The following is a 13,383-nucleotide window of genomic DNA, read 5'->3' on the forward strand; positions in this document are numbered from 1 at the left end:
AAAACACCTACTTTAATCAACTACAATGGGTGAGTTGTATTGATGAGCCTGGTTATGTTTTGTATTGGATATTTTAAACATTGTTTTCATGTAGATAGACATCAAATACAGCTGCCATGGCAACCATGTGGAATATTTGATTGAGACTCCCAACAGTTCATAACTGGAAAATTAGTGGTACTATTGATGACAAAGTTTTCAATAAACAATAATTTATTTTATAATATACTACTAAAAAAATGTGAAAGACCACCTGATTATTTAAATTACAATCGTTAATTTGTCATGGCTTGACAGATTTACTGTAGTAATATGAAGGAATTGGTTGGTCCTTAACTTTTTTTGAGTACCGGTAGAATATATACATATCAATGATGTCATGCCAACATAATTTTTTAATTTGAAGTTTACACGATATACGTCTTTTCCATTGGACGAGAGGTTGGGCACATGACCGCGAAATTGACGTTCATAAGTGTATGAACAACACAATTTGACGTTCATACGTTTTTCACGAGACCATGTTCTTGAAATGACGTAAACACTGACGGACTGCTTCCACATTCCTGGGGAAACCCCTGGGAATTCCCTAGCACGAAAACATACATAAGCGTTCTTTCTGATCATTGAGAACCTTTATTCGTTTCAGTTTACATTGAGAAATGTCAGAGAGCGTGACTGCATGATTCTAATGCGGCCCATCCTAATGAACAAACGAAGAAATGCACATCTAAACTATCGTAGTATCGACTCGATTCGTGTCTAGGCTGACACTGACCATCTCCAGCAATCTATGAATTTACCTTAGTGTCTGTTTGACGCATCTTTATTCACCTTTCAATGATCGGCCAGTTGATCAATGATGACTAACACATGTAACCGCCACAGGTTCATTAACAACTTCGGAAATCTCTCCCTTCACGTTTATTGTGTAGGCCATTTTGACGTCTTGTACTTGATGTAAATGTATTGACTTACTGATGTAGTTCTTTACAGACCTTTCTCATCTAATGGTGATATCATTTGAACACATGTGTTGTGTAAGATGTTTCTGAAGAGCAAGTTGTGCATCCATACGCTCATGTCACCTCTCTTTTTGAGGAACTATTTTATTCCGCGATATAGCTGGTTGTTGTATAGCTGTCAGTGTTAACATGAAGTCACACGTACTAAATAAAATTGTGTTTAGATCTTGGCCTACATCCTTTGAGGTAAGAAATTGTGATAAAAAATTATAAGAATTGACTTTCACTTTGTGTGAGTTCATTGGAGTATAAACCTTCATTGAGTGAGGGCCAATTCTTAAATATTGAAAGGAACATGTGAAGTCAAAAGGAGGACAAAAATATTTCTGCAAGGGCAATGATTAAAACACACTACTTGACGACACAACTTTATAAAACCTTGCAGATGCTTTCCAAAACGACTGAACATCATCAACCACTTGAATGATTACTTTTACAACTGCCATATTGAAACTCAGCTCATATTTTCAAAGCAACTTTTTTTTGTCTGATTAGTCATCAAAGATTTAATTATTTTAATAGATAAATCTGTTTAAATCTTTGCCAAATCTCTTACATTACAAAATCTACCGTAAACTCATTACATATTAAACATCAGAACAGTTGCCAAAACCATGGCAAAGAAATACTATTAGCACAACTCAATATCAATGAAACTTCGGAAATAGTTGTTCTTAATAAGAGTAAAGGGCAGGAGGTTTCTGTCCAACTACAAGACTACACTAAAACCTAGTAACAGTACTGGCATTAGCAAGAAAACCAGGGTAAAAGTAGAATGTCAAAACTAAGTCTCATTTCCCTTAAACATTCCAAGAAAGATTTGTTTCCAGTCCCCCCTTGTGCAAGCTAATCCCAGGCACCTGTTAATGTTGTACATTTCACAGTGCCATAAATCACCTAACAACACACAGACAACAGTTGCTGCGACATTACTGATCAATAGCATGTTGCTCTGAAGCTGCTACAGATTCACCTCACAAAATAGTACTTTCAATTTCAGTTAATTCATTTTCATCACCCAATTTTCAAGATCTGACTAGTTTTATTATTTATGAACTTAATCTTAAACAATAGTTGTAATTTGAATTGCTCCTTAAACCACTTGTGGGAGCATGAAGTAAAAAGGTCTAAATTCCCGTTTGAAAGTATCAGACTTGTTATGTGTCCCTGGTACTCAACAAGATATGATTAAAGATGAAAAGTCTTACTAGGACTGTAAACACACTCACATCAAACAGATATTCCAACAGTGGCCGGACAGATTGGAACCTTTGTTCAAGGATCAAAGAAGTACCATTGGCACATTCTTTGATCAATATGCAACAATTATCAACTTTAGCAATACTGACACACTTCAGCCTTCTTGTAGTTCATGGAACAGACTTAGCAAGGGAATTATGCAGAAGGATTAGCATGACCTTGGGGCACAAAGCAGTTAAGACTTTTGGGTGGTTAAATTAAGCTGTGATTCTGTGAAATCCTGTCATACTGATGATATAAGGCTTCATATTATTTGCCATATACAATGTTTGCAGCATTAGCTTCTGTGATTACTTACACACAGCTTAGCTTGGAGACAAACATCCTATCTTATTGTCAGTTGCAGCTATCATATCTGTGTTCATATGGAGTGAGTGAAAGAATGTGTTTTTTTGCCGCTTAGGGCTATTAAGAGTTCATACAGACTGGGCCAAAGAAATTCAAGGACTTTTCAAGGCAACAAAGTTAACATGACTAGTACATTTACAGTGATATGGTATCCATCAAGGTAAAGGTTAATGACATTATAAAATTGACAAGGCTGTAATGGGGAATTTATTGAAAGCCAAAACATATTATCAAATATTACATTTTCATAGCCCTAAAGAGAAATAAATTAAATTTAACAAGTACCAATCACATGAGGCATACAATAGAGCTTTGTTGACTTAGCTGTTTACACATGGATTTCACTGTCGAAAATATGACCAGCAAATCTAGCAACAAGTAAAATTCAAGTACAATTTATTCATCTTCAAGGCCTGAAATATAATAGTGTTTCAATGGCAATAAAATAGTAGCAGGGCAGTGTAGCTCATCTGGATGTCAGTCAACAGTCTGAAATGTCAACAAAGACAGCCAAATGTTGCTGTCAGCATTGATATTCAAATATTTCTACATAAATACAAAACAAGAAAAAATACATGCCAAAATTCAGCTTTGTATGTCTGGCAATTTCAGAGGAGATATTTACAGAGCCATGAGATATGGTTAAAAATGGTGTTCAGGCCAACTACTACCCATTTGCTAACTACACATATACCAAATTTTATAACTTTATAACCAAAATGGTTGAATAATGTACACAAATAGGCTTTCAATATGGCTGCTCTCCAAGAATAAGGTTTTAAATACTAATATATGGGGTAACCACATTGAGAAAGCTAAATACAATTAATGATACTCTTATTCTAAATATATTGATATGGTGGGTGATTTCCCAGTAGAAAAGGATGAATTTGGCCAAGAAGTAAAACAAAGGCACCTGGCACAATGGAATGCACAGCACCTGCCAAAGACCCCCACTTCAAGTTTTCACTTGGGCATAAGTATATTTCCGAATTCAATTGCAAAATCATGATCGATCATACCTCCATTACATGTGGATAGCATGAAGCCTTATACCAACCAAACAATATGGTTCAGTATGAAACAAATAGTGATATAACTGGCAAAAACACCTACCCACATAGTCCTACATGAGTCAAACCATCCACTGATATCAAAAAGTATATATGCAGATGTTTACCAATCACATATTCTTAGGTTTGGTTCATTATGGCATTCAAAACAAAAATGTGGTTAATAATAATCAATACCTAATGGTAAGAAATACCCAATACAATAACTTAACAATAGTACCAACATGTCCCCCAAAAGAAAAACAAGAGCAAATTATTAGTCAGTCAGGTCCTCGATGGAAAACCATCTCTTCGTTTCTGACAGAAAAACATCTATAACAGCTATTTCAGTTTATTGTGTGGTTCGCTTACGTTTCTCAGTGACATATAACAAGTTTTAGTTTCGATGACCCCCCACAACATGAAAATAATGTTACTAGAACTACCAAACTACCTAACACTATTGACAAATGTGTGACTTGATGAAGCATATTCTAGTTGACATAGGACAATATGTTGATGAAGTGGATCAACGGGAACACCAATAGCAATTTCAAAAAATCATTTAGATTTTCAAAATAAAAGTTGAATACTGTTAATATGTATTAGAGGATATTCCTAAACCAGTGAATCAGGTGACCTAGATACTAAATGATTTAGCTGTAATTACATTTCTGTTGAGTGGCAGGTGGAAATCTCTCTTGTTGACAACAAACCATTGACCAACATCCCTAATTACATCGGGAGCGCGCTGCGTGGCCAATACCTAAAGGATTAACATAATATATGCAGGTAGTGCTGCCAGGCAGACATGATGGTATCATTTGAAGGAATGAAGGATTTAATGTTGATAAGATAGGGACTGTGTCACAAGGGTGGGGACCAGTAAACTGATGTTTACCTATATTGTATTGAAAGTCGTATTTTGAGTGAGCTAGAACTCATATCCAATCAATTTGTGAGAGTGAGCCTAATTGAGAATATTTAGCGTCACTCGCTAATAAACATATTAACATTGTTCATTAAGGATATAAATAAAGATGCCAAAGTGTCATTGTGTCGCTGCAACACTGCACTACCACAGTTAGATATCTAGTTCAAGTTAAAAATACATAAAATTTATATATCATTCATCTGATCGTGGAGGTAGAATCTTGGTTTAAGAAGAGACATGCCTGGCAGTTTTGGGAATGCATGATGAAAAGCTGTCCAGCAAGACTTTCACCTACAAATGACATCCTTACCAGGATGGGCAGCGCACACAATGTTGATATCAAGGAAAGTATTAGGTGAGGTGAAATGGGGTTTAACATCGTGTTCAAGATTGCTGCACTTGGGTAGTGTGTTAGTGTTTTTGTGTGTGTGTTTTTTGTGTGTGTGTTAAGTGTGTGTGTGTGTGGCTACTTGTACTAGTCCAGACAAATAGCAATTTTATAGTGCTAACCCTATATAATGCCATGCCACAGTTTAACATGCATACATAATCCAGACACAATATACTCTGAGCTTAGCCTACCAATCCTTGTTTTAGCCTCATAGTGCAGGGCACCAGGCAGGGTAACAAGTACCATCTTTTAACGTCTTTCGGAACCCACAATCGTCTGCTCTCCAGGCTGACACTCTATCCACTAGACCACCGAGGTGGTCTCAAGGCAAGTATTAATTATGCTACTGGCACTGGTGCAGCCATTTTTAACTTGAATTGTATCTCACAGATACATATCGAAATGTACCCTGGGTACATAATGATGGTATCAGGTGGAGAACGACCTCATTGGCTTCACTTATATGATCATAATGCATGACTGACTTATGGCTACATATAACTTAGACATTAATGCTTCACAAATCTGTGCTTACCATGCTGAGTGATCAAGTATTTAGGTGCATTCTTGATAGCATACAGGAGAATAATTTATCACAAATGATCAAATGTAGCAAGCCAATTGGGAAAGTACGTTTTCTACTCTACAGATCCTCAATAGTTCAATATGCACATATTCCCTTTCAGAATCACATTGTTAAACGCCGGCATCTATGCAACAATGTCAAGACCTTATGTTTTAGACGCACAGGCAGATTGACAAATCAGATTATTGCAGATTTTCTGCTACATTTGTAAGATAATGTTTCCATGACAAAATAAAGTATTTTATGTCTACAAACTGTTACAGACATAATTCAGGGTGCACAGATTATTAGATTTTCATTGTTTCTATTTAAGAAATTGTAAAGGATGTCTGACTTCTTTTTCCATGGGCAAGATTATGTCCATTACAATACATCTTTATCATACAGTTCCTTAATGACATGATTATGCTGCAGAAATCCTTTCAACATTCCTCACCATGTGTTCAACAGCAGCTACGACTTGAGCAAAAAGTAATTTGGCTTCAGCTTCAGGCAATTTGCCTTCGTTGGACAGTTTCGTGAAGAGTTCCCCTCCGCAAGCATACTCCATGACTATATGTAGTTTGGCAAGGGTCTCTACCACCTCATACAGACGTATAATGTTTGGGTGGTGCAGCTTCTCCATGCTGGAAATCTCTCGTGACAACAATCGCTGTGTCTTAGAATCTAACTTGGTCTTGTCCAATATTTTGATGGCAACTTTTTCTGAAAAGAATAAACATATTGGTAACTACAAACTTAACTGAAAACGATTAAATTGATGATTGCTTTGTACCCTTTTGATACATGTCAAGAATGTGAAACAAGAGGGACTTCTCTTATCAACAAGAAAACAGCGTAAGAAGAGAAAGGCACTAGGGTCGCTTCATGTCATCAGAAAACAAATATTAAATGTAAAATTAATGTGGATCAAGGGCTGTAACTGTGTATGCTCAAAATCTAAAAACATGTAGTAAGGGAACTAACTCTGGAAGAAAATCATTTACGTGACCAATTTTTTAACAGTCTTGACAAGTATCTCTTAGATATGCATGCAAACTTTCTATCATGTAATATCAGTAGTTTCTGAGAAAAGTCATCTCCATTGCAGACACCAGTTGAAATGCATGGAGCAATGGCCATAACTCTGTAAAACAAATAATTTATGGCTCCAGTTTTCGAACTTAGTCTTGAAAGTATCTCTTAGATAAGCATGCAAACTTTCATTCATGCAGTGTTAGCAGTTTCTGAGAAAGTTTGTCCCAATTTTATGCAGTATGCACTAAGTTGAAAAGCATGGAGCAAGGGCCTTAACTGTGTACAAAAAGAATTAAAGACACCAATTTTCATACTCATTTAAGATCATGACCAGTAATATTTGTGTGTAAACTTTTATTTCTCTAACTTGAACGGATTTGAGAAAATGTGTTTGTCCCCTTTGAGAAGCGGACAGACGAAGTTCATTCCTGTATCCCCAGCCCCACTTCGTGGCAGGGGATAAAAATATACCCAACTACTGTTGGAAGTTCAGTGACACACAGCTGAACCATCTCTTACAGCACAACAAAATTTGCTCCCAGTGAGCAGAATGACACTTTCTCAAATTAGATCTGTTTAGCCTTATCAATGTCTCACAGATGACACATTTCTCTGGCTCAGCTTTCAAAGAGACAAACATGCCAGAAAAGAAGGACTTAATTATCAGTTCCTGTCTTCAGAACTAGAATCACAACAAGGACATGAAAGATCATCAGTGGGGGTTAGACTTCTCAAAATACATGAAGAAAAATAATTGATTACCATGGGAATAGAATTACTGCAATATCTCCACACTCTCTATGAAACTTTGAGCCTCTAGGATTCATGTAGGCATTGTCTTCTTACAAGCTTACAGCATTTGGTATTTTCACTACAGAAAACCATATCACATAAACTGTACCCCAACTATACCTCAATGTCTTGAACTAAAAACAAAATCAACATTATTGTTTTGAAAGTTAAATTATCATTAAAATGTTTAAGAAGCATGAGATGTATGAATTATGACTGTTATTGTTATTGTAAGCTGCAACGTTTGAACCAGAAATGGACAGTCAGTTTGTCTAATGTTATCCCATTAACTAGGTATCCTCAGGGTTTGGGTTAGTGGAAATTCAAGTTGGTTTTTTTTCACACCACTGAAAAATTAACGATTGTACCAGAAATGGACAGTCAGTTTGTCTAATGTTATCCCATTAAGGTATCCTCAGGGTTTGGGTAAGGGGAATTTCAAGTTGTTTTTTTTCATGCCACTGAAACAATGCAGCTTGGCCCTAGTCCACTTGTCAGTCAGTTTGTTTAACGTCATCCTGTTAAGGTATCCTAAGGATTGGTAGAATTTCAGGTGTGTTTTTCAGGCTACTAAATGTTTCAGTTTTAGTTGTATCCCTGTTGAACATGTTGATCGGGGCAAACTTTGTTTTGTTCATGCATTCCATGGAAATCATACACACACTTTTTCCAATGGACCAACACACAAAACATATTGATTTTAAGATCTTCAGTGAAGTAAAATATACTCACAGAAGTCTTTGCCTTCATTCTCATATACAGAAATTGACCTTTTGGGGTGTATTAGTATCATATGCACATCCAAGAATTGGCTTCATGAACAGTGTATCAGATTGGTTCATTTTCTTGTACATTGACTGATTGTCATTATTGTTCTATTGAAAAATGTCTTATCAAAAGTTGACAAAATCACCATTTGTCTCTCTCAAAACCATTGCATGAACATGCAGAATCAAACCAAGGTATCTTACCTCACAAGTGACTACTTCACAACTAAGACGTTTGCTGCCCAACCACCCTATCATGGCTGAAAAGTACTGTGCCTAACTTTAAAGGACTGCAATGATGGAGTTGGTTGGTAATTATTTTTCAACCTAATCCCCTCCAAGGTCCACATACTACTGATATTGGTGTTCGAATGTTGGAGTGCTAACTCCTGGGGGAGTACACAGCTGTAATGACATCTACATTTGGATAATGCTTGCGAGACGGTTCTTTCTTCAAGTTTGGAAAGAGGTGGAAATCTAATGTTAAATACGGAGGATGTTCAGTGAGTTCAAAGTTATATTCATGTATTGCAGCCATTGCGACATTAAACTTGTGCAGTTTCCTGGTGGAACAATAAACCTTTAGTGAATGTTTTACGTTGATTAGCCTCTCTCACTGATGCCTAAGCAGTTTAGTATAATATTGGCCATTAATGGTCTGAGCTTTCAGGAGTTTGTCCACTAGTAGGATTACTTGGGAATCCCAGAAAAGCTAAGCCATCACCTCGTCAGCTGATGGAACAGACATCAACTTCTTCTTCAAAGGAGATATCTGATGTTTCTACGGCTTTTACCGTTGTTTAGTTTCTGGCTGGTAGTGTTGAACCCAAGATTCATCCATGGTTACAAATCAACAAAATTATCTGGGTCTGCTTCTAAACGACATAAAATCTCTCAAGAGATGATGAACCTGAAGTGATTCTCTTCAGGATTCAGAAGCCTAGGAACCCAGCAAGCTGAAACCTTTGTCATGTCCAGTTCATTCCTCAGAATGTTCTCACCTCCCTCAGGAGAGATGCCTACTGCACTCGCTATGTGATGTGACATGTGGTGAGTTTCCTATCATCCATAATCATAGCGTGGTATTTTATAAACATTTTTCGTAGTTGTGGCAGTTGAAGGTCTTCCTGATCTTGAATCATCTTCGAGGCCCTCCCTTCCCTCCTTGAACTGCACTGCCGATTACTAACAGCAGCAAAGAAAGGAGCATCATCCCTAAAGATGACACCATGTCCATATGCATGGCTGTGGGAGTTAGCCCTTTTAGTTGGAGATACCTTATATTAAATTATAATAGCACAGGAGCCAACTTAGTCGACTCTCATCAACAGAAAATACCTGCCTGCAGAAATTACTCCACCTAGTTCAAATACAGCCTGTAGGTATCGAAAGTACAGTACTTAATATGTGTTAACTGTTAATGGTGCACTATACATCTTTTGTAGTAAGATTCAGAAATAAAGACTTCGACATCTTTTTTAGTAAGATTCAGAACTTTTTAGACATCACTGGTACAAATATATTGCATAATTTAGGAATGTTAAGGTGTACCATATATCCTTCCTTCATCTGTGCAATGGAGGTTATGGATATAAATGAGTAAATTGACATAATGAAAACACATATCAAATTTCTTTACAACTCTTTTTCTTGTCAAACATATGTTGTTTGGAATGCTCATACGGCATTTATGGTGGAGTGAATTACCAAATTCAAAATGTAATTACTTTCTGAAAATGCGCAAATTCAATGTAACATTAAATTCAATAATTGGATGTGTAATCTGGTGGTGTGGAGATACTGATAACGTTTAGTTGGGTAATGAAGAATGCGGTCTATTCATGGGTCATGTCCCTGACCCCAATGTGTTACACAATCTGTACCTAAATGAGTGACTGACATTGATCACACTAGGTGTCAACTGCTGTCAATGTTGGTAACATATGCCTGCAGGCACAGTTATTTATATTGATCTATATTCCCAATCAGCTATTTGGCTTCATGTCCTCCTCCCTTGATTGATAACTGTGACACATATGATTATACTGGGTAAATATAATCCATGGCAACCATGAGGTTTTATGAACATATGACACTTTTTTATGTATGGCAACTTCTTTTATTCTTTATACGATGTTTCAGAACTACTTCTTGCTCCTTCATCAGGTGAACGAGGTTTTAACATATACTTCTAGATCAATGTTGAGATAAAACCAAGTATTGATAAGTGCATTAGGACAGAGTTTAGTGTTTACAGTGCACATTACCTATGATAAGCAGGAGTATTAAAACTCAACAACCAACCATGAGGCCATATCAAAATGCTTTGAAAACTGAAGCTGATCTTCTCTGGAAACATGGTTGGGCATCAGCTGATGACGGGGGATGCAGTGATATATACATTCTACCATGACATTGAAGAATTCTTGATTCAGATTGGTTAAAAAGAGGTTTCCTTTTTGCAACAGAATTCTCTTTTATATATATAAAAGCCTTTTTACACAAAAAAAACATGAGTATGAATACAGTGATAGCCAACTTATCAATCCATAAAAAAATGGCTGCCAATCACTGATCTGATCTGTATACGGTATTGATATTTCCCGTGAAATTAATAGACGTCCCATCGTTTAATGGAGGAAATACGGTATGTGTGACATCGGATGTTTTTGGCAATGATTTTGATGCTTTAGGCGGTGACCCAGACTGCTTTGATGATGAGATTCAGATACAGCAACAAACAGTTTTATTTTAGCCCAGGCTAATTGATATTTGTTGACATCACTGTCAAACACCAACAGGAATTGGCAGGAGGGGATTTGAAAGTACATCGAGAACACTCCTCTCTTCGAAAGTCCACAGAAACTCACTTGTCAACTAATAAGTCACAGCACAGGAACTTGACCACCAGCTTATCAAACATGGTGAAATTCATTTCAGAACACGCACAATGAAGCCAAACATACATGAACCACTGTCTTGGGTCCTTTCACTTGCTAGCGTTGAATAACCATGAAATCTTGAAACCGACAGGTCACAAACATGCAGCCCCTTGTGTCATAAAATGCCGGCTTGTATACAGCCTAAAAAACATCTGTTCAGTCTACAGGTTAATGTTGAACCACGTCATAGATCGGGGTTGTCATCTTGCTTCTTGTAACTTAAATTGTCAGAGGCATGGATTGAGACTGTCAACAACAACATTGGCAGCCATATTGACAGTAGGGACGAGAGAGCATGATGTAGGTCAAGTTCGACCACATCCGCTTTGGGGTGGACAAGCATGTATTTTCATTTTGTATAATTTACTATTTGCTAACTAACTAATAATACTTACACATTTAGAATACACAGTAGAATGTTAATCAATAAACTTTGTTGGAGAAATAAATTCGTTTAGCATTATAAAAAAAATATCTCTACAACCTATCAGTCTTGCAATGGCATATTCAATTAGTAATATTTATACTTAATATACCTGTGACCCCTTTCTGGAATGTTTTAAGATAGCAGGCCTTTGTACCCAGTGTAGGTATGCATTGCCAGAGAGCCCATTTTCAAAGCTAAAAGCTAAAGTGCTCTGTTCCAAATTAAAATAAGAGGTATCTACTCTACAGTGGGACCACATCAAATTTCAAAACACAGTATGTTTATCTCCTAAATACTGTCTAATTAATAGGGCTGGGACATAGTACACCAACGTATTACAATACATGTACTTGCATATAATGGTGTGCTCTTATTTATGGTGAGTATGCCATCTTCTTCACAGACATGATGGCCAAATACCTGCCACACTGACAATTTACAGTTGTCAGGATTTTTAGCCTGAATATCTTGCTGTTGTGCCTCTTACTGCAAAGCTGACAAATCAAATCTTGTTGTGATTGAATTTTGCCCAGCCATCAAATTGTTCGGTTCAGCTGAAGCCAAGCTCCTCACAGCGATAGCCTGTTCACGGAGCTCTCTATACTAGCGCTGCCACCAGTCAAAACTCCCCACTGTGATAGGTGACTACAACCGTGCTTGGAGTTGAACTGGCAACCGACTGACCATTATGTTTACAAACAAGTGGTGACTGTCGATCGTGACGCCGAATATTCTTACCCAAGCTTAATCATTTTCTTTGTCAATTTGAATTTCTATTTCATTCCAACTAATTCGTATAATTGGTATAGTAAGAACGTCATTTTCTGTTAGTCTGCAATCTCGAACCAATCTGATTAAAAAAACAACAAGAGTCATCGGAAGATGACATATCCCCCCGACGTGGCATGTCGGTAAACTGTGTGTACCTTCAAATGACATTACCCTCAATTCATCAATTTTCAATTTAAATTGAAAAAAGAAAAAAAAGAAAAAATCTGAGCAAAGGCACCACTACATAACCTGCTTGATAGGTGTAAAAACTTTTGAGAAGCTAAGTTGTATGGTTCGGGAGATATGGTCCGAACAAGAGCACTACCCTCAAATTTCCTAAGGTTCATCATATTTCCATGGAAACGACAAAAATATAAAATTCTTAAAAACTCTAAATAGCAAAAGGCACTTCTACTGATCCTGATTGTTAAGTGTACCAAGTTTTGCGAAGCTAGGTTGTACGGTTTAGAAAATATGCTCTGGACAAGAGCAGTACCCTCAAATTTCCTAAGTTCATAATATTTCAATGGAAACGACAAAAATATAAAATTCTAAAAATCTCTAAATAGCAAAAGGCACTTCTACTGAGCCTGATTGTTAAGTGTACCAAGTTTTGGGAAGCTAGGTTGTACGGTTTAGGAAATATGCTCCGGACAAGAGCACTACCCTCAAATTTCCTAAGTTCATAATATTTCAATGAAAACGACAAAAATATAAAATTCTAAAAATCTCTAAATAGCAAAAGGCACTTCTACTGAGCCTGATTGTTAAGTGTACCAAGTTTTGTGAAGCTAGGTTGTATGGTTTAGGAAATATGCTCCGGACAAACAATGATTACAGACGGACGGATGGACGGACGGACATACTGATGGCTATATCCCCCCCGTCATTATATTTCGGGGGAATAATAAGATCTGGGAAACCTACATTTGGGGTTAGAGGGCAAATTTCAAGATTCTTGTAATGGTCATGCCCACACTGTCAGCAGCGATGTTACCGAGAGTGTAACGAAGGAGCTGGGAAGGAGCTTGAGCTGAAGCACTAGAAGGGCGGTAACTCTAAACCAACTGT

The 13,383-nt window shown here is 37.0% G+C and overlaps 2 protein-coding genes across 2 annotated transcripts in view; one reads left to right on the plus strand and one right to left on the minus strand.

Moving 5' to 3' along the window:
- Window positions 1–13,383, plus strand: part of LOC124146204 — a 119,909-nt gene that overhangs the window by 62,276 nt on the left and 44,250 nt on the right. The gene's annotated exons all lie outside the window — the stretch shown is intronic.
- The window catches only part of LOC124146203 (serine/threonine-protein kinase NIM1-like), a 52,968-nt gene that overhangs the window by 5,222 nt on the left and 34,363 nt on the right, over window positions 1–13,383 (minus strand). Inside the window, exon 3 of the mRNA XM_046516380.2 lies at window positions 6,033–6,301. Within this exon, the coding sequence (XP_046372336.1) occupies window positions 6,033–6,301 (269 nt within the window). The remainder of the gene's footprint in view (window positions 1–6,032; window positions 6,302–13,383) is intronic.

The sequence above is a fragment of the Haliotis rufescens genome, unplaced genomic scaffold (genome assembly GCF_023055435.1).
Source record: "Haliotis rufescens isolate VD_foot unplaced genomic scaffold, xgHalRufe1.0.p SCAF_2, whole genome shotgun sequence".
NCBI lineage: Eukaryota > Metazoa > Mollusca > Gastropoda > Lepetellida > Haliotidae > Haliotis > Haliotis rufescens.